The sequence below is a fragment of the Streptopelia decaocto genome (assembly GCF_964273445.1).
Source record: "Streptopelia decaocto genome assembly, chromosome: 1".
NCBI lineage: Eukaryota > Metazoa > Chordata > Aves > Columbiformes > Columbidae > Streptopelia > Streptopelia decaocto.
This window is the reverse complement of record NC_138663.1, coordinates 87292047-87313334: the sequence shown is the minus strand read 5'-3', so window position 1 is coordinate 87313334 and position 21288 is coordinate 87292047. Positions and strand designations below refer to the sequence as shown.

General features: G+C 35.7%; 1 protein-coding gene across 2 annotated transcripts in view; it reads left to right on the top strand.

Moving 5' to 3' along the window:
* STXBP5L (syntaxin binding protein 5L) overlaps positions 1-21288 on the top strand; it is a gene marked incomplete at both ends in the record, with an annotated part of 197798 nt that overhangs the window by 115958 nt on the left and 60552 nt on the right. For both annotated transcript variants that reach the window (XM_082043568.1, XM_082043567.1), the window contains 9 exons: positions 2823-2946; positions 4236-4314; positions 4492-4646; positions 6204-6276; positions 7591-7738; positions 9371-9438; positions 10646-10686; positions 13019-13236; positions 17198-17370. In XM_082043568.1, the coding sequence (XP_081899694.1) occupies positions 2823-2946; positions 4236-4314; positions 4492-4646; positions 6204-6276; positions 7591-7738; positions 9371-9438; positions 10646-10686; positions 13019-13236; positions 17198-17370 (1079 nt within the window). The remainder of the gene's footprint in view (positions 1-2822; positions 2947-4235; positions 4315-4491; positions 4647-6203; positions 6277-7590; positions 7739-9370; positions 9439-10645; positions 10687-13018; positions 13237-17197; positions 17371-21288) is intronic.

Below are 21288 nucleotides of genomic sequence, written 5' to 3'. Positions count from 1 at the left end.
TTCAGGGCCTTTCAATCAATGCTCCTATATGATGCTCTCTATAAAAGGCTTTCCTTGCAAACCCTTTTCTAAATACCTTCAAAATTTTATTTCCATTCATTGGTATAAAAAGAAAGCACGTAAATAAGACAGATCCTTCAAAGGATTCTCAAGTTATTGTTGGTAGTTGTCAGACCCAAAAAAAACAGCCGTCTTCATAGGCACACTGTTTGAAAGTTTGACAGGTTGTGTTGACACACATTCAGAGCTTCCTGAAGCATAGTCATCATCTTTTGTTAGAGTACATCTCCAAAATGAAGCTGCAGGGTTCACAGAGACATTTGCCAAATGACATCTCCATACCTTTAACAAACACTATGCGATTATGGAATTATCAAATCAGATATGGCCCTTGCTTTAGGGGTCCTGCAGTACTACTAACACAAAGTATTCTTAAGATTCAAGCAATAGGATGAGACGAGTGTGATGCTTGTTCAAAATATGGTTAAAAGTGGTCCTAGAGTCCACATGAGTTCTTCTCAGTGGAGGAGGTTTGTGGTTGAAGGAACTGAAACATTGTTGGGCATGCTTAATTTTAGCACATGCTGAGTATGAGAGAAAATGGAATATATATGCAACCACTGTGGGTATTGCAGAAGGAGAAACACACCCAATCTGGAGTGATATGCTTTATGTGCATACGCTGTGTGAACATTCACATGAGTCACTCACCGTGATGAACTCCTGTTCTACGCAAATAACTGCTCCTTTTTTGTGTAGATTCTAAAGAAGTGGATCAGAATGCTAAACATATTCTACCAGGGAGAAAATTAGCCTTATTTAGTACCACCTTTCAGTATTAGTTGTGACTCCCAGCTGAGATCTCCAAAAGCAATTCTCAGTATTTCTTGCCTGTTTGGGGGGCAAAGTCTAACAGGTGAGTTTGATTTGCTACTATGCCAACTGTCTGTGAGAGGAGCATTCCTCCTCAGCTCCACGCAACAGGAGCTTTTTGCTGGCAGGTGGCACCTGGCAGCTGAGAGGCAGTTTAACAAGCAGCTTGGCACAATTTTCAGCTGCTAGTTACCAAGCTCCTGCTCAGACACAGCGACTGTAACCATGTGCAGTGTTTCTATATGTGATAATGCATCAAGAGCAAATTCAAATTTGGCATGATAGCAAGCATGAATGAGCTTATGTCAGAATTAATTTGCACAAGGACAGACAAGCCTTCAGTGTAAGTGAAGCAGTGCTCCCCACAGATCTAAGGTTCTTACTACCTGAGGGCAATGGCATTGGACTCTGTATGAACCATCTTTTTGTGTTGTAGTTTGATATCTTCTGGATCTTTTAGGGGAGTTGTGCGTCAGCCCCCCTCTGGTAGGTACAAGTTTGATTGATACCCATTATGTGGCTTGAAGATAAATATCTAGAGTTTGCTTTGTTCATTGAATCTTTGTTGGCATTACTAGCTTACCGGTGTATTAGCAAAGGATTCATATACAAGGCATGTCAGATTCCTATTAAAACATCTGGATCATCTTAATGCAATGGCTCATTTGTGGCAGTGTTGTCTGGCTTCATGACCTGAGTAAAGTTTTGGGAAAGGGTCACAGCCTTTTTGTTGCTTTCTTGTGATATTCCCTCCAGACCATGAGACGTTACCAGCTCTTATACTTATTAAAAGGGGAAGACCAACAGGGGGGTTTGAATAGTGACCAGTAGCACTTAGGTTTCAGCTTAAGAAAAATTTATATTAACAACTCCAATGCTGACTTCTGAATATCCAGGTATGATTTTAAAGTTATTTGAATAAATCAGGTAAATGGCCATTATACAACTGTGAATGCATGCAAGGCCTTCGCATTTCCCGAGTTGCAAAAATGGAAATTTATTAAACTGCATTTAAAAATAGGTCTCTTTTATTTACATTTATGTAAAAACATATTGTGTTTCTTGCTATTTGGCAGCTAACATTTCTGGAAGGGAAGTGGATTCAAGGGAAAATGTTGTGAGTTTGTGCTCCTGGAATACAATGAAACAAAATGGCTTTTGTTAGTTTGCAGCACATACCAGTGAAAATGAGGGACTCACACCATTATTCTTTTAGTTAGTTCAATGTAATTATGAATGTTTTCAGTCAGTTCCACTAGCTATGTACAAAATCCTAAGAATGGTCTATTAATTTTTGAAGTGTGTAGGAGTGTGATATTCCTCATCTCTAATGGATTATCTGTTTCAAAAGTATCTTAAATCATTGTTTTGTTAAATGCCTGTATCAATGAGACAATCCCGGTCTCTAGTGATTTTGGTTTTATATTGAACATGCTGGATTTCTGTGTACTTGCTCTGAAACCTAAGCATGTGGGAGAAAAAATATTCAAGAACAGAGTGCTACTTCTGCTTTTTCTAAGTAGTCTTCTGGGGAAGACTGCATGTGTTGTGTGTTACCTGTGAACTTTGTTACGCAGAGTTCCCTGTACGTTTGCTAGATGAAGTGGTTCTAAGGAGAGCTATCAGACAGGTTACAGTTGCACTGTGTGTCCCTTGGTCTTTTACTTTTCCCTTAATACCCTGATCCTTCAATTTTGGTCTGATTCAGTACAAGCTTTTATACATTCTTATGTTATTTTAGCATTTATAATGAATTTTTTTCCCTTGACTAGCAGTCTATTACAGCCATTGGTTGCTAAAAAGTGCTGGCAATGGCCTTCAAACAAACAAGAACCAACCAACTGTTCATATACCGTTACAGTAATATAATCCAAAGTCATACCTTCAAATATCATTAGTGTAAACACTGTGTTACATTTCGATCTCAAGTTCTTATTTCATTTCTGTAGGCTATTCATTCCGTTGCTTGGCATCATGAAGGGAAACAGTTCATGTGCAGTCATTCTGATGGCAGCTTGACCCTATGGAATCTGAAAAGTCCTAACAGACCATTCCAGACAACAATTCCACATGGTAATTTTAATAGTTAAAATGTATAACTAAGAAGCAATACAATAGTCTCTATGCTGTTTGCTAATATATATGGGGTTTTTATTGTAGCTCCGATCCAGAGTTGCTTCTTGCAAAAATATTTTAATCTGCAAAGTAACTGCAAAATATGATAAAAATCAGAGAGCAATTTTGATCTAACTTTTTTTAAATTGTTGTCATAAATACCTCTTACCAGGAAATATTTCTCTAATGTCTTCTTTTATCCAATTCATCTTAATAGTCTACTGCTGGTCTTTGACGCCTCCAGGCTAGGGGATTTTCACATTTCTTTGTATTTTGTACTTATATGCTTGTATGTTCAATTTTCACAAGAAGTAATACATTTCATACAAGGCACTGTGTTCCTTGTTATAGAGGTAGTACAAGGCTTCCCAAGTCGCTGCAATGAAGAATTTAAAGGAGCCATATTAAGAAATGGCTGTCTTTTATGGCTGGGACTTTATATGCCATTGCTTCCTATAAACAAGGTTAAAAGTTATTAACTCTATTGCAAATCAATACATTACCAAGAAGCTTGACTGGGTGGAGAGGGAAGAAGAAGGGGAAGATAAGCTGTACATACCCCAGAAAAGTTTTAGCATTTTCTTAAATTTCCTAATTCCTTTTATCATTTTTAATAATAGAATTGTATTTATGTTGGAAGGTACCTCTCAGAGGGCCCTCCAGTCAAGTTGTTGTCAAAAGCATAGGGTTTCTGAAGTAACAAAACCAAAATTGTTGGGTTTTTTTTATTTACAAGTAACTTTTCTCTGACTGGAAGAAAGTACTGAGTCATAATTAACCAAGAACCCATGACTTTCAGTTGTACATGTCATTTGATTTTATCACTCAACTAGGTATACTCCAGAGCATACAACATTTTGTCAACAAAAGGAATTGAGTCAATCTAAGAATGACTTAAAAAACAAATAAGCCATTTATAGTCATAATGTGTTCAGAAAATTGGTCAAATTCACTGATTATTAGTTGTGTCATCCTTCTCAGTTATCTTCATGGTTTTTAGACATCTTTGAAGTGTGGTCTATGGTTATTTAGCTGTATGTGGCAGTAAAACCATAAAGCCACAATAAATGTAATTAATTTAGGCAAATGCATATTTTTTTAAATAGGAGCTAGTACTCATCATCTTCTGTAGCTTTAAAGTTCCATTCTCCTACTGCTTATACAGTAGCTTCAATGTGTATGTCTTAGTTTGATAGTTTTGTTATCATGATGTTTTAATACAGTTTTCATACTCTTTCCTTCCTTAGGAAAAATTCAAAGAGATGGAAAAAAACCTGAATCTTGTAAACCAATTCTTAAAGTCGAGTACAAGACCTGTAAAAGCAGGTATGTTTTTAATTCTGTAATTAACTCAATGTAACATTCCTGAGTTAAAATTGGTTTAGAATCTTTCCCTCTTTCTCTTTGCAAAGCTATTTATCATTATTCAAATGTACTAAGCCCATAATGGAAAGAAATGTACTATGTAAACTTATAATTACTATGTTGGCTTTTTTAATACAGTGAACCATTTGTGATATTTTCTGGTGGATTGTCATATGATAAGGCTTGTCGAAGACCAAGTTTAACAATCATGCATGGGAAAGCAATTACAGTTCTAGAAATGGATCACCCTATAGTTGATTTTTTAACTCTTTGCGAAACCCCATATCCAAATGGTGAGTTTAACAACTAAACACTGTTATGGAGAATATAAATTAAGTTATCTTGTCTCATACCTTAATTCCATCCCAGGGACTACCATTCTCACAGTTGTCTCCATCTCAAGAAAACCACATCACTGAGAATAACTGGAACTTGTTTGTATTATCAATATAGGAAGCAAGGGATGAGTGGACGATAAAGTATGCATAAATCACCAGATACAAGATTGAAATACATGAGCTAGTGTGAGGAAATTTTGCTATTAATCAGACATAGGTACTTATATTTCTAACATTTTTCATGAGGCTGAAAATCTACAGATTACTAAATTAATGAATTTAGCCTGAATTGAACTGTTAAAAAGTGTTTTGCTGCCTATTGTGGGGCTGCCAAATCCCAAAGTACATTCACAGAAAACGGAAAGTAAAGTAAGAAAAGCTCTAAGTGAACAAGAAACTAAGTTTAGCATTTTAAGTCCTCAAGCAGAAAAGTAAAATAAGCCTTATATATGTAGCTAAATGAAATACATATTAAAACCACTTTGTAAATATAAAGTGCATATGTGTTGCAATGTCATGCAAAAAATTAACTTTCAGTAATCAAAGTTAGTTTGGGCCTTCATTTAACTGTGGCAAATACAGTGACACTTCCCAGTACTAAGATTTAGTAGCCCATTCGGCTCACACACTAATATCTAAAAATTTTGGTTTAACCCATCTTATTCATAGCCTTGTATAAAAAGACACGACAAATAATGTGCACTCACAGCTGGCCTGAAAGGAAGGTAAAATAGTTGCTGTCAATTTCCTCGGCCTTTTGGCATCAGCTAGCTGAAGAGTATACTCTGAGCTTGTACATACTGGAATGGTTTGCTACTGTTGAAAAGAGAGTAATGATTTCACATTTATATTTTTTGAAATAACTTATGCTGTGTAAACTTATGCATCAAGGGAGGCATTTATTTGTTATTTTAATTGTTTTATTTTTATAAACAAAAAAACCCCACCATTAAATAAAAATCTGAACTATATAATCTCCTAAAGAGTGTATGAGAGGAAGGACCTTGTCATTATCTGAATTGTACACAGCAAACTTACAGGATTCCTTTGGGATTCATATGGAAAGTTGGATATTGTGTATCATCAGGTGGATTGGACCAAGTGTTCACAATCTCTTTTTGAAGAACAGCTGGACACAGTAGAACTATCACTACTGGGAAGCAAAAACACATTCTCTGTATAATAATTGGATTCACCAATGCAGTAATACACACAACTACTTATTCATATTCTATTTCTTTCAATATAACATAATGCTGGCATACTACATATAATATGCCAATTCTATTTCTGCTATGTATGTTGATCAGCAATACTGCCCAGAAAAAATTTCTCAGTTCCTGTCTGGCTCTAGCTTGCAGATGTGTTAGTTTGTGGATATGTCTAGGATTTGTACCTCAAAACTTTAGTTTAATATACTGTGAGCATTTAGAGAACATAAATATGACTTGCTTGTTTAAAACAACTAGCAGGAGAACTCCATGTCTTCTATGCTTGATTCCTTGCTTACAGAATTTCAAGAACCCTATGCTGTAGTTGTGCTTTTGGAAAAAGATCTCATTGTAGTTGACCTGACACAAAGCAAGTAAGTATAAAGTCTTACATGAAGTTATTTGTATATCTTAACTGTCCAGCAAATGATGATAAAAATCCAAATGTTATCATGCAATGTCATTTTACTATCCAAAATAATTCGCTCTTGGTAATAATTCACTCTGTATGTTTACCTCCACGCTAAGAGCTGTTAATCAACAGGAACTTATGATGGTATTTGTTCTTAAGTTTGGGAATAAATCTATATCTGCCATCAAACATTCACTTAACATCAAAGTTAAGTAATACTTGGTCACATGCCGAATTATGACTTGGACATGTGTTTTGGAAACCAGATTTGACTACTACTTATATGCATGCCTGACTTCACTAGACTCTGCAGAGACTACCACTTATATATTTACTCAAGTGTCTTAATAAATAGTGGCATTGATAGTGGATCTAAGAGATTATTTCATGATCCAGTTGCTTGTTTAAATGACAAATAGTTCTTTCACATCAGAATCAATGTTCTTATCAAAGGGGAACTATGCATCACATAATGTAGCATCCAATTCTTATTTATTTTTTTCTACCTCCAACACTACCAGTAATGTACATCCACATTCACACTGGTATAACTAGGAACAGATTTTGCCCTTAATGTCTTGAAACATTTTAAGTTAATCATATTCTGATCTCACTTTCAAGAAGAATTCAAATTATCTCAGCCATGTAAAATGTAACTGAAATCAGAAGTAAATTTCCTACATTTTTGAATTGTAAATAACATTGTCTAATCTGCCAGAAGTGAGGCCTTCCTTCTTATCAGACCGTCCAAACTGATGGAAGCAAGAAATAAATTGCAATCTACTTCATCTGTTATTGTAGTTGCTCATTGTAGAATCAGTACTCTACCAACCCAGTAAGCTGAGCTGCTCAGTGTAAAATCCATAGCTGTACAAGGCATTGTTAGGTCATAGCATATATCATATCCATGAACCTGAAGCTTCTAGAGAACGTTTATCTTCTGTATAAATAAGATTTTGAGATGCTGGGAAAAAATAGTTCCTAATCCTTGTTCACTCAAGTAGTCCTATTAGCCTTAGAAACTCTTCATGTGAATGGATATTTACATTACAAGAGCATTCTTGTCACAGCTGCGAATTTTTTATATCTTTATTTGAGTAACTACACATTATTATTGACATTAAAACCAACACATATGTTTGAATAAATAAGGGGAAATGTACTTTATTAGTATTTATTTTACTTAGATTTTGTTATACATTTTAATATAAGAATATATTTTCTGCTATCATTCAGTGTATCACAGTGCTTCTAATAAATTGTCTTCTTTAACTAGTTTTCCAATCTTTGAAAATCCATATCCTATTGACATTCATGAGTCACCTGTTACCTGCACAGAATATTTTGCGGACTGTCCTCCAGACTTGATTCCTGTACTCTATTCTGTAGGAGCAAAACATAAAAAACAAGGATATAGCAATAAGGTAAACAAAACTAATTTGGGTTTTTTTTTTTTTAAACAAAGAAAGTGGATGTGCAACCTATGTTTTTGTAACATCTTACCAAATGGCTTTAATTTTACTTATTTAATAATCACTTGCAAGTCGGCCCAACCAGCAGCTTAGCAGTGTGCTTTCAACCTGGTATTTATCCCTTAGAAACACCATCACTTAAGTACGGCCATTAATGACCATTCTATATGACTTAATTGTTAGGCTGCTGGAGTTATGCCGGATCAAATTGAGTTAAAGGAAAGCCATCAGTGTACAACTCAAATTTACGTGGATATGTTACTTCTATCAAAGAAAAAAAGTGAAAACATTACAACTGAAAGAAGTTAGTGGAAGAGCATCAGTGAAAATTGTGGGTTGACAACGTGTCTGTGGAATTTTTATTAAATAGGGATATTAATAATTATTTTACTGAGCTACCAGAGTCTTTACATAATGGTTTTAGAATAGGACAAGATGCAGAAATAAAAAGAGGAAATGCAGTATAACATTTTATAACATTTTAAGCATTAATCTGGTTTATGTTTTGACTAGAACTAATCCATCAGAATAAATTAGAAAAAACATTGGGTAAACTAATCAGACATCAACAGTTTTCTACGCATATTAAAAGAAGTATTCTCCTTGGAATTGCCTTGTTTTCCATGAACTGAGAAGCTGGGCCCTGTCTGCTTACTTTGGATCTTCATTCAGCAAAGTACTTCAGAAAATATTCTTTTTCTCTCATTTGAATTTTTCTGCTTTTCTATCCTTAACTCATATACATTGTTTCCCAAACTTTACACTGCCTACCTGTATTCATTGCATGCAGTCTTGTGTGCTTGCTTTATTTGTGCATATACAAATATCCACTCTGAACATAGGTACCCACTCATTTGCCACTCACCCATTTCTGTACCCACAAGCATCCACTCCATGGATCCACGTAACCAGTTTGTGCTCCCAGGATTTTTTCCCACCCACTCATCCTCTGCACACATCCTCACCCACCCTGCACAGATGTCATCCTCCACATCCTGTACCTTGTGTCCGTACCTGTCAACCTGTAGGCACAGACCAGCATTCCTCTCTACCAGCCTAAACCAAGGAAGAGAATCTTGCTACTAGTAACAAAAGGCAGAGAAGAGATGATTATTTCATCTGTAAAAGTTGCATTGCCTTATCTGATACCTCATGGCATCATGCTCAGACATTTGTTTCTGACCCAGCTTCTTTAGTAATCTTCATCCTCAAAATAGATTCTCGATCGATTCAGTGTCCTATAGAAACTCCAAGAGTCAAGCAATCTGAAAAGAGTAGCTGAGCTGTTTTTTACTCCTTCCTCTAGCACCTATTTTGGATAGTTCAGTGTTAGCTGTAAAGAAATATTTTAAAAACATAGAACTTTAATTGATAACATAAAAATGTTATTAAGTTTCAAAAGCCTTAATTGATAATATAAAAATGTTAATGAGCTTTAAAAGTCTTGAATGCTATGCATTTTTGTTCCTATTATGAGTTGTATTGCTTTTGGAAGAAAATGTTGTCTACTCTTGAGTTTAAAAATAAACCAAGCAAGATTCATCAGAATTAGTTATGATCTCTGTGCTCTTGTTGTTTGTTTAGGAGTGGCCTATCAGCGGTGGAGCATGGAACCTTGGAGCTCAGACATATCCCGAAATCATCATTACAGGGTGAGAATGAAACTGAGGATTGGTACTTTTAAAACATTAGTTTCTACAGCTTTAGTTTGTGGGTTGGCTATAGATAAGAGTTGACCCTTCACAGAGTATGCATATCCTGGCCTCTTCCTTTGAGGTATATAGGTTTTTTACTTGTCAGCACAGAAATTCCCATTTGCTGTAGAAAACAGAACTTTGTACTCAGGGATGAACTACCAACAGGAATTACCATCTGAGGCCCCCATGATAAACAGCAAGTGTCTGTACTCATGATGTTTGGGTCTTTGAAAAGGAGAATCTATTGCAAAATAATATTTTGGCCTTGAAGGGCATAGATAATAGTATTAAAGAGGGGAGCAGCTATTCTTCTGTAGCTGCTGTCCTCTGGCCTTCTGAAGACTTTGTATATGGGGACAGTTTGGGGATTCATTTTAATACCCCAAACTTAGGGAGTGTGTGTTGCACTGGAGTGATTTTTAGTTTGTGAGTGGGGAGACAGAAGGGCTCAGGTTGCAGTAGAAGCCCCATGAGCAACGCCTGATTTTCAAGGGGCCGTGCTGTAAAACAGAAGCTATTCAGCTATGGTGGAATCTGTGTTTCCTTCTGGTCTCAGCCATGCTGATGATAGCAATATATTTGATAAATTGTTCTTTTCAATGATACTTAACACCCGTTTTTAAAAAATAAGATTATGATGTGTGCAGTAGTACCAATAAGGCAATGAAGGGATTATTCTCATATTAGACAGAAATGTCACCTTTCTCCAGCTTTACTTCAAGGATGATCTTATGTTAATAAAAAGAAGACAGCTGTAAGGTATTAAGCAAAATGAAGTTACCCTCTGTCTTTTCAAAGTTTATTACACATGGCATTTTCAGAGTGCATAGAGTTGATGCTGGCCCACTGCAAAGCCAGTTCTTAAACTTGCTATTAGTATGGGAGTTAATTTCTTGCTGTTGCATTCTTAAAATTCATAGCGGGCTTACTTGTCTGTAGGAAATGCATGAAAAAGTATATTATTAACCTAATCAAGCTAATAACAAAATATTTTCTTATAGTTAAGATATACATCTATTATTATATATTGTCAGTAAGGTATGGAGAGTTACCACAGGAACAAAATACAGTTTTTCTGCTTATATTTAGCACTCACTAAAAGTAGAAGATATTTTAGAATTGCATCTTGTTTTAACATATTTAATTTTTATATTTTTTTAAGCCATGCAGATGGATCAGTAAAGTTTTGGGATGCTTCTGCCAGTAAGTTTCTAAAGTTCCTTTTTATATAATGCTGACAAATCACTCACACACACACACACACACGCATATATATATAAAACTTGATATTTAACAGTATGAGTAGTAATACTTGGAATGATATAATTAGGAATAATGAAGTGAAATTAAGCAAAATTTTATTAAATTAGGGGAAAAAAAACCACTGCTAATGAGATATATTCGGTAGAAAACAGTGAAAGTCTGTAAGAGGAATAAAACTCCAGATCCAGCATACCAAAGCCTTTGAAGGATGAAATGTTGATTAAAAAATTGCTTGTTGTATGTATAAATAGGTCTAATTAGATCTAATATTCAGCTCCAGTTGTCACGTCTCTTCTATTCTGAGCACGACATAGTTTTTACAGCTAAGTAAAAATAAAATATTAAAATACAATAACACACCTTAATGCATGTCTAATCTGGTGAGGGTGGAGAACACCTAAATCTTTTCTTGTCCAGTGTCAAGTTCCAGGAAATAATTGGGAAGCATTTCCATTCATCTTAGCAGGAAAAAGCTTTAGAAAGCATTTGTTCCATACATTCTAGCTATAACTTCACATATCAAAAAGCAGTACTTTTCCCTACAAAAAATATATATGGTATTTATTAAAAATATACATACATTTTGGTGGGAAGTTAAACTATTCTGGTTCCAGTATTTTGTGTTTCAAAAACGTTGCAGCAGAATTGCCTTGTATTCTGTCTCTTCTGTGGTACAGGGATGTCTGGGTAGAATATCTGAAAGTATTGAGGTATCAGTTTCTTACATAAGAGTGTGAAATACTCTGATACTTCTGTATCAAATATGAGACATAGATAAATTTACTTTGATCCTAATAACCAGTATGTAGTTGTATGTATCTTATACATAGAGTATGAGATACCTAAACTGCCTGCTGCTTCCTTGTTGTGCCCCAGCATTGTAATGATTAATACTGCTACCAAGTCCAGCCAAGTATAGGGAATGTTTACAAAATTTAATGTCGGCTAAATCTGATTAATTGGTCAGGTAGTTCTCTTTCTGCTTAGTACCAAGTATTTTTCACTCATCAGGATGGAAAAGTACAAAATAAGGATTTCCAAAGCCTCATGTCACAAAGGAATTTTACATAGGCGTGTCAAGTGAACCTGACTAGGATTTGAGTTTTTTTCTAATTTGTCTGTTTGGAAATGGAGGAAAACAGATACATGCTGTTTATAGTATACATCTTCCAGCATTTTCAAATTATGGTGAACACCAAAAAGAAAAAAAATCTAACGAGATCAACAGGAGTTTATCTGCAAAGACAGAAGCTTGAGAGAGCCTTAATATATTAAAAAAAAAAAAAATATATATATATATATATATAGGATAATGACTTTTATTTAGAGTAGTGTGAAGCATTAGATCTTCTCTAAGGCATATTTGATTACATACTTATGCTTTTGACAAGAATGTGCGAATACAGGCATTAAAGTCAGGGTGAAACAATACAGACTTGCAAGATCCCAAAGCATTTAGCATAGACAGTGGGCAGGGACCAGTGTGCAAGTCAGTTGCTCTGTAATTCTGGCAGGAATGGGGAAAGGAAAAAACTTCTCACAGGGAATATAAACATCACCCACTAACCAGTGTGCATATGCTAAAATAGGATTTTTTCTTAGAAGTAAAAGCTTAGATGCTCATGAAGATTCACAATGGAACTTCTTAAGTGCACCTCTGATGTCCTGGTCTTAGTCCTGCTTTCCAGGGCATGTACTGTGTTACCGGTACCATACTTGGTGCTTTTTATTTGCAAGGTTTTAATTATTGCACAGGTTCATTATTTCCAAGGTCTTAACTTTATTAATAGAGTTCAAATTTCATTTGAGATTTCATAGCAAACATAGTATCCTACCGGTATTTGAAAGCACAAAACACTTTGCTTTTAGACATGTTTTAATTGTGTAATTTTGTTTCTGAAAGCACAGATTTGTGGGAGACAGGGGATTGCTAAGCCACTGAAGCAGGTTCCAATTGTATCTTTGCTCAAAAGCCATTGCTGGTTTTTATTTGCCCTTGTGCAGATGGTATCTAGTAATTCACAAAAGCACAGAGAGTCTCCCCTTGTACTTGTGCCCTATGATTCTGTAATTCTTATACATGGGCCCATGACATCTGATTTGACATGACACTCTAGATTTGCCACTGGGACTAAGGGCATCTTCTTCTCCTCCAGGCCTTCATACGATTCTTTGTTATGGCACAACTGAAAAGGAAATGGGAAATGAAGAATTTTGTAACTGATTTGCTTAATGTTAGTCAGTATTTTTTGTATGTTTTAATATATTCCAGTTACTCTACAGATGTTGTACAAATTAAAAACATCAAAGGTCTTTGAAAAACAGAAAACAGGAGAAGGAAAAGCAACAGCTGAGATTGTAGAAGAAGATCCATTTGCTGTTCAGATGATGTACTGGTGTCCTGAAAGCCGAATTTTCTGTGTGGCAGGAGTTTCTGCGTATGTGATCGTTTACAGGTTCAGCAAACATGAAGTGAATACTGAAATTTCAGTAAGTCCTTCAAAATTTCTCTCATATAAAAGAACAAAATTTAGAAATTCAATCAGCTTGCTGTGTCTGTGCTCATATACTTGGAAAAAAAATAAAGTTGTGTAAATATAGGCTTAAGGAAATTCCATTTAAAACCTTTTGGGTGAAATCTCGATCCTACTCAGTAAGTGACAAAAATATAACTGACTTTTAGGAGCCAACTTTCCACTTTTTTGCTTTAATAGTAACATACAGTACAGATTTCAGACATAGTTTGTTTTTAAACTTTACAGTATATTAAATCTCTGTTGTACTTACCTGCTTTAAAAATACCGTCTGCTGTATGTTTTTATCAGATAATCTGCATTGTGTATGTACATCACAATACTCTCTTTAACTCAAGTTTTTCATCTCTTTAATTTATGATCGTAGTGTTTGTACCACAAGGGGACTGAAAATTATTACTGGCTTGAACAAAATAGAGTTGATTTTTTTTTTTTTTCTGGCTTATGCTGACTTCATTTCCCTAAAAACGGGCATTAAATGAAATGCCAGGTTATTTGTGGCTAAGCACTTGATATTTTCCTAAGCTTTCTGTTGTTTAATCCTGTTCAAATACTCATTGTTTTTGTCTTCATGTCTTAAGCAGTCACCTTATTTGAGGTAGAATCATACAGTCCATGTTCTTTTAACTGCACTGTGGTCAGCTGGTACTTATTGTTGTACAGCAAGTCTGACTTTGGTTTAAACCTTGCATTTTTGCACAGGAGCCACAAGCACTGCTAATGGTGTGGCTGAACAACATTTAGAATATAAAATATCCTTTCTTAAGTCTAAGAAGTTGTTTAAGAGACTACTCTTAAAGCAAAGCCAAACTAAACATAACTGCCTCTCCTTCAGGCTTGCCATTCTCTGGTGCTGGAGAACAATTTGCAACTCCATGCACTCTCTTGCCAGAAAGTATTTCTTTGCATCTGCCAATTCTCAACAAACCTCAGGGGCTGACCCAAAATTTCCCTTTCATTTTCCACCTTCCCCAATTACAGTTCTTTTCCTTTTCACACTAATTTCATATACTTTAGAAAGTCCATAGTTCTAGCCTGGCAAAAACATGTGTTGTTTTTGGCCTGTAGCCATATGCCATCTGGTAAGGAAATTCAGTACCTATAGCTGTTCTGTTGTTTTCCTCTCATTTTTTCCCCTGGAGGAAATTATTAAGGTAGCTGAACAGATCCTTTCAGGAAAGTTTTAAAACTAATGAGCAGTAATTTCACCTTACTGACCAGCTCATTTATAAAGCCGCTAAAATTCCTACTTTTCAGTATTCTTACATTGTTCATAGTAAATACACCTTATATTTTATTACCTATCATTTAATTTATTTCTTTTTATGTCTTTTGTGGCTGAATTGCATCAGAACTGGTATTTTCTGAAGTGTTATAATGTGTGCAATTTAACAGTTTCTCAGATTTCATCTGTAATTAAGAAGCATTTATATGAGGAATTGTTCTCTGAAGAGTTGCTTTAATATTATCTAATCTTGGTGGCATAATAACTGAGTTCTCCTGGGTTTTGTGCTTCCCTGAGGTGGGCCTCATCTCTTGGTTTCTATATTTTTGCTGCAAGCATTCAAGTCCTCACTCTTAAATGGTGGTGGTGGGTTAAATAAAAAGTATAGGAGTCTTTTTTAGAATATGTACCTGACTTTAGGCTGTCTGGATATGTCTATACTGAAACTGAGCTGGTCAGTCTCAGGATTTATTTGCTGCCTGAGGTGAGCCCAAGTTCTGGCATTTAGTGTGTTTCCTTCTTTAGCAGCCAGCCTGAACTCACTTTGAGTTCAATCTATAATTCTCAGTATTTTAAGGACCCCATGTTGATTTCACTGCCTGACATCAGTCTTTTAATGTCATTGCAGTGGTAAATGGGAAGCATGGAGGCTACTCAGAGGTTTCTCTATGTAGCAGGGAAGTCTGCTGCTGAATATGCCTTAGAGGCATAGACTGTGCCTGGAATTTCCTCAATAGAAGTATTATTTGCATCATTCCGTAGCAGATTCTGGAGCCAAGTAGCATGCCTGAGACAAATTATGCTTCATATCCAACCTTGGTGTCATTGCCATGCAGTTATGTAAAAAGCATTTGCTGTTGTTGTTTTCTTATCTGAATCTACTCCATCCTGTCTCAAAAGGATATCTAGGTATCCGTTAAACATGATCACTTTCTCAGTGATCAGTCTTTCCTCAGCAAAACTTCTCTTCAAAGCCCTTGAGAAGAACCATAGAAAAAAATATTTACGCTAGTTTGAATGTAGAAAGGAGAGTCAATGAACCTAGTGATGGAATCCTCCAAAAAGATCTTCACCATGTGTCAAAATAAATTGATATAACAGGTCTTTACCCCTTCTAAGGTCCAGACAAAGGAGGCACCAAAACATAAAAAAAATCTCAGTCATGTTATTAGCCTAAATTTTTCCTTCTCTCTGCAAATGGACAATAGCTAGAACTTAACAAAATGAACTTTAGTAGAAAAAGGAAGACACAAAGGAAAACATCAGAAGAAGAATGATGCACTTCTAACAGGGCAAGCAGAAGAACATACTCTTCAACAGTAACTCTGGTCCTGCATTAAGATTAAACAGCATTATAAATTGTGTTGGTCAGCAGCAATTACTTCCAGGATATTAGATTTTCCCAAGCAAAATAGTTCACTTATTAGTCTTTGAAGGCAAATGTTATCTGTAGGTTTCTTTAGCTGATTCACTTAAAAATATCCATGGATTTTACAAGAAAACAAAAGTGAAATTTTTAGAAAGGACCCTTTCTCTCCTGGTTGAGCAGAATTTCTTCTTTCTGAAATCTTGTGTGTTTTAGCACAATGGCTGAGAAATAAGAGAGCCTTCAGTACTGATCTTTGTCTCCCAATTGTCATAAAACTTAGGTATTTTCTTAATACTGTCACCTCCATTCTGGTACAGATGATGTCTCAGTGAGAAATCACTAAGATGGAGTTTGCAGTGTCTACCTCTGCAATTATTTCTGATCACTACAAAGTACTATTCAGCTGTCCCAAGACCTTATCTCTTTGAGAGTTTTTATTCTCTTCAAAACAGAGATCTCCCAGAGCAATTCATGAGGTAGAAAGAATTGCCCAATATTTACTGTAGTGCTTTGACATGATTAATTCTATAGATTTGAGCTCCCTCTCTGGTTTCCCCTGTGTTTTCAAGTCAGGTTTCCTGAATTAGTGGAAATAATAGGAAGGTATTTGGGCCTGGTGGGTCTTCTTTTCCCTATCTATAGAGCCCAGAAGGAAAGCAAAAGGCAACTGGTTTGAACTTGGCTTTCTAGAATCTGCCAGGCTCATGTTCAGTCTAAGGAACATGGAACTATCTGTGCTGTAATCTCTGGTTTCCTGACCCCCACCTATGGACAAATGAAGTTTGTTCACCTGTCCTACCCATGTTGTCAATTTCTGCATACTGGCTAGAACCTGTCTTGTAGAGACTGTGTTGTAGTAGTAAACGGGAAGCAGAGTTGATGATTGTTCTTCTAATGAATTTGCTTAGGAAAAATTATAACAGCAATAGGCAGAAAATTTTCATGACATTTTTACTGAATGACGCCACCTTATGCTGAAAAATTATTTATTTGGAAGAGTGATTAACTTATCTTTTCATAATAAATTCTGGAAAGTTGTATTCTTGCCTTTTGTTTACAATAAAAGGGTTGAACCAAAGTCAGCACTGGAAGAACATAACTATATATCTTTCTATCAGCATAGGGTAGATGACTAGTTCCTATCTTATGTTGCTGTTAGGTTGTACAAATAACAAATGATAGTCTTCTTTGCCTGCAACGGATAATGATAAGTGTGCGGGGGGGGTATTTTTTAAAAAAGGCTTATTGATATTTATTTGAAAGTAACAGAATTTTCAGCAGCTTTCTTTATTAAATTATAACTTAGCTTTTTATTTATTTAAGTCATTAGAGGTACGGCTTCAGTATGAAGTAGAAGATATCATTACTCCTGAACCGGAAATAATTCCTCCATTTCCAGATGCCTCCTCCCAACTTCCTTCTTTAAAGAGCCTTTCAGGCAGTACCAACACTGTGGCATGTGAAGGAACAATGAAGGATAGCATCCCATGTCTTAGGTAAGTCTATGTCATTGTTCAAAGATTTATCTTTCTAAAAAGCATTCCTATCTGTTATATTATCAGTTAACTCAAGAAAAAGAGGTTAATTGTATATATGCAAAACAAAATGAGAAGAAAGCAGAATATGGAACAAACAAAAAAAACCTGAGGCAAAATAATTAACAAGGGATTTTAAAAGAATATAAGTTAAATATGGAGAAGATAAGCTGTTACAGTAAAGATTTGACTGTGTTTTACAGTATGATTTAGGAGTAAATCTTGATCTCATACCCACAGTTTTGAGTGGAATACAAGCACCACAGAATAAATTAAGGAATTACTGAGGAACTTTTTTTTTAATTCACAAAGAGACTTCCATAAAGCAGACATGTGCAAAGCTTTCCCTCCTTGATTAATTAGTATAACACTAAAATATTTTTTTGTGAAAGAAGTATATACATTTTGTGGTATGTAAGGGATGGAAACTGTTCATACTCATGAAACAGTCTTTAAAATATACAATTATGAAACAGTTGCACTGTGTGGAAGTGTATATATGTTTAGAAAGAAGCAAATTGTTTTCTGCCAGAGTACACATTGCCACTGTTCAGAGTAGATTAATATATTCTTACTAATAGGCAGATAAATTATGGGTTTGGATAGTTTCACAACAGAATTCTGTACAAAACTTCATAAATGGTAATTTCCCAGCAATTATAGTGCACTGCTGATAATGGTTGCTCTGATTTTAGTGAATTCATTATTATTTCAGTCTAATTATGATTAAATATTTTAAATGTCTCAATTATTTCAGAAGCAGCTGAAATGAACGTTGCCTGACTTTGCAGATACTTTGGGCTGTTGAGCTCCTAACAGCATTAGCATTTAAAAGCAAAATCATGACATTGTTCTTGCAAAATTAACAGTATTTTTTGTCATCCTGGTCATTTGTCCACCTTGGTCAGGCAGCTGAACCTCAGACACCAGTTAGTCATTAACACAAACCTTCAGAGAGAAGTTATTAAAAAAATACCAAAGTGAAATCTATTTATGCCATTGAAATTGGCAAGAATGCGATTGATTCTTTTAGTGGCTAAGATTTTTCCCTTAAGGGATTGTCATTTGATTTGGTCTGGTGAGGAGAGGAATTGTTCATCCTGAAGGCAGAAAAGCTGTAATGAACCAGTGCAGGTTCTGCTGTTTAATTTTTAGGCGTTTGCTTAACTCCAGATAATCTTGCATTTAGCTAGCCAACTGATTTTTGTCCCATTTTACACTAAGTAAATGTAAACTTATTTTGACAGAGAAGTTACTTGTCAAGGTAATTATACTACTAGAACTGCTGGTATACTCCCTCTTACATTTATATAGATTTATACTGTGTACGCTCTTATCCTTTTCAATAGGGAAAGGCATATAAATATCCACACTTTTCCCCAAAACCCTAACCAGCTCCACATTCCATTTCTGTCAAAAAACTTCTGTTCCAAGCAGAATTACGACGATAAGATGAAAGTAGTTCTGGAAACACGGTAAACCTAGTAGAGCCCTGGATGATGCTGTTGATTTTATATGCAAGTCATTCAGGTAGGCAGCAGTACAGAATCTAAGATTGATAATAATGTAAAGCTGCAGTCATCTATACATGGAGGGGTGAACGTGTAACTTGAACTATATTAATAATCCACATAAAATTTTATATACAGACTAGCTTTTAATCTTGGATCCATTGTGTTTCTTTTCATATCTGCTTCTCAACCTCATTACAGCAAATGGGTGGCAGTCCACATTACATAATTTTTGGTAATCAGAAGTCATAACGACTGAATGTGCTTATGTCTGTGAATAGGCACTAGAAAGCAAGTGGTTGAAGAGGCTAAAGTAATGAAAATTTGGCATTTTTCTGGAATCAAAAGTAAAATTTACCAAGGGAGGCAAGCAGCAGTGTGGAATAAATACTGTTCTTGCTTATTTCAGAAGATTTTATAATCAAATATAAAGCTATAATAACATAAGAAACGGATGCGTTTGTGATTATGCAGATAAGTATTTTTGATGTAAATACTGCCATCAAAAAGCTGTACACAGAATGTAAGTCTTTGTTCCCAGACTTTTATTTTCATCCCAAAATTAGGTCACTCAAGGGTTTTGACAGTGTCTCCAAAATGATAAAGAACTGTCTGTGATTATCTCATGAAGAAAACTAGAAAAACGAAACTTTACAACAACCCAATTCAGTGTAGCGTAACAAGAACATGTCAAGAAAATCAGTGAAATATCTACATTCCTTCTGGGCATACTACTGCAGTCTGTTTAGGCTTATAGTATAAACACTTCAAAAAAAAAAAAAAGCAATTCAAAACAAGGTGAAGAAGAACTAAATATCAACATTACTGTTCAAGCAAGATGGATCATGAAACCAGGGAAATAGCTCAAATTCTTAAAGAGGAAGGTGTCACAGGATCATGGGAATGGCAAACTGAATCATGAAATCTGAAACTATTTTACTCCAGTCTTAAGATGTTTCACCAACAACAACTATTCGATGCTTAGAGAAAATACCTGTGAAATAACATCCATCTTACCAAAGAAGATTCTCAAATTTGCAGTGAAAAACAGAGGGAGGAAGGTGTTTGCTATTTTGCTCAGGTAACAACAATCTGAAAGAAAACTCAGAAAGCACTTCAAGTTCTCCAATATTTTCAGCATGTTGTTAAAAACACATTGGAAAAGCAATATCATAATAAAAACGTATTTTAGAAGATCAGAATTAATTCTGCAGCCATTTTCAGTCTCATGGTAGTTTGTTTAGAAGAAGAAAAGGATAAACACATTGCCTCAACAGATATTTGTTAGAACTCGCCATAGCAGTGCGCTTGACTTTTGTGTTCCCCCCCATCACCAATTATCCATTACGAAACATGGATGGTAAGTGTGACTGTTCAGCAGAAAGGGCATTAAACTATAGTCTTACTTCCTGAATCTCCTTCACCTGTTTTATATTTTTATAACATTTTATGGGCGAGAGCTGAAAACTGGAAGTGGGATCCAAGGTGGAAACACTGCCACTAGTATGCCTCCTAAAGGTTTATCCATAGAGATAAGAAGTGGAAGGGCCCCATTACATAGGCTACTCTGGAGGACTCTTTGTGTAAAATATTTTGCTTCTGCTAGCTGTGAAGTTTGTTTGAAAAGAATATATATTCATCGTATGCAAGTCTGGTTGGTAGTTCCAGTTTTCACTAGTCTCAAAAGACCTCCTCTCCCTTAGCAGCTTGTGTTCACAGATGTTCGTGCCTTTGTTCTCACCATTAATACTTCTGGATTATCCAGGGCTTCACTAAGCTTATGGATAGCATCACTTCAGTAATGTTCAAGGATATGTATCTGATGAACAAAGGAAAGGGCAAAGCTTTAGTGCCAGCAGAACACGTAAGAAAGTGCAAAACTTTGAGCAAAGGTTTAATAGAAAACAACAATACAAAGCTATTGCCAGCTGTGGTGGGTTGTCCTTGACTGGCTGCCAGCCTCTCTCAATCCCTCTCCTCAACAGGGTAAGGGGAAGAAAAGAAAATGGAAAAAGTTGTGGACTGAGGTAAAGACAGGGAGATCACTTACCAGTTAGTGTCACAGACAAAACAGATTCAACTTGGGGAAAAGTCATTTAATTTATTGCCAACTAAAATAGAGTTGGATGATGAGAAACAAAAAGAAAAATAGAAATACCTGTACCCCTTTTTTCCCCAACTTCATTCCATCATTCCCAGCTCCTCCACCCGGAGCACACAGGTGAATAGGGAATGGTGGCTGTGGTCAGTCCATAGCAGCTTCTCTTTGCTGCTCCTTCCCCCTCACACTTTTCTTTCCATATAGTGTACCTCCCACAGGGTACAGTCCTTCAGGATAAGCCTGCTCCAGTGTGGCTCTCTACAAGCC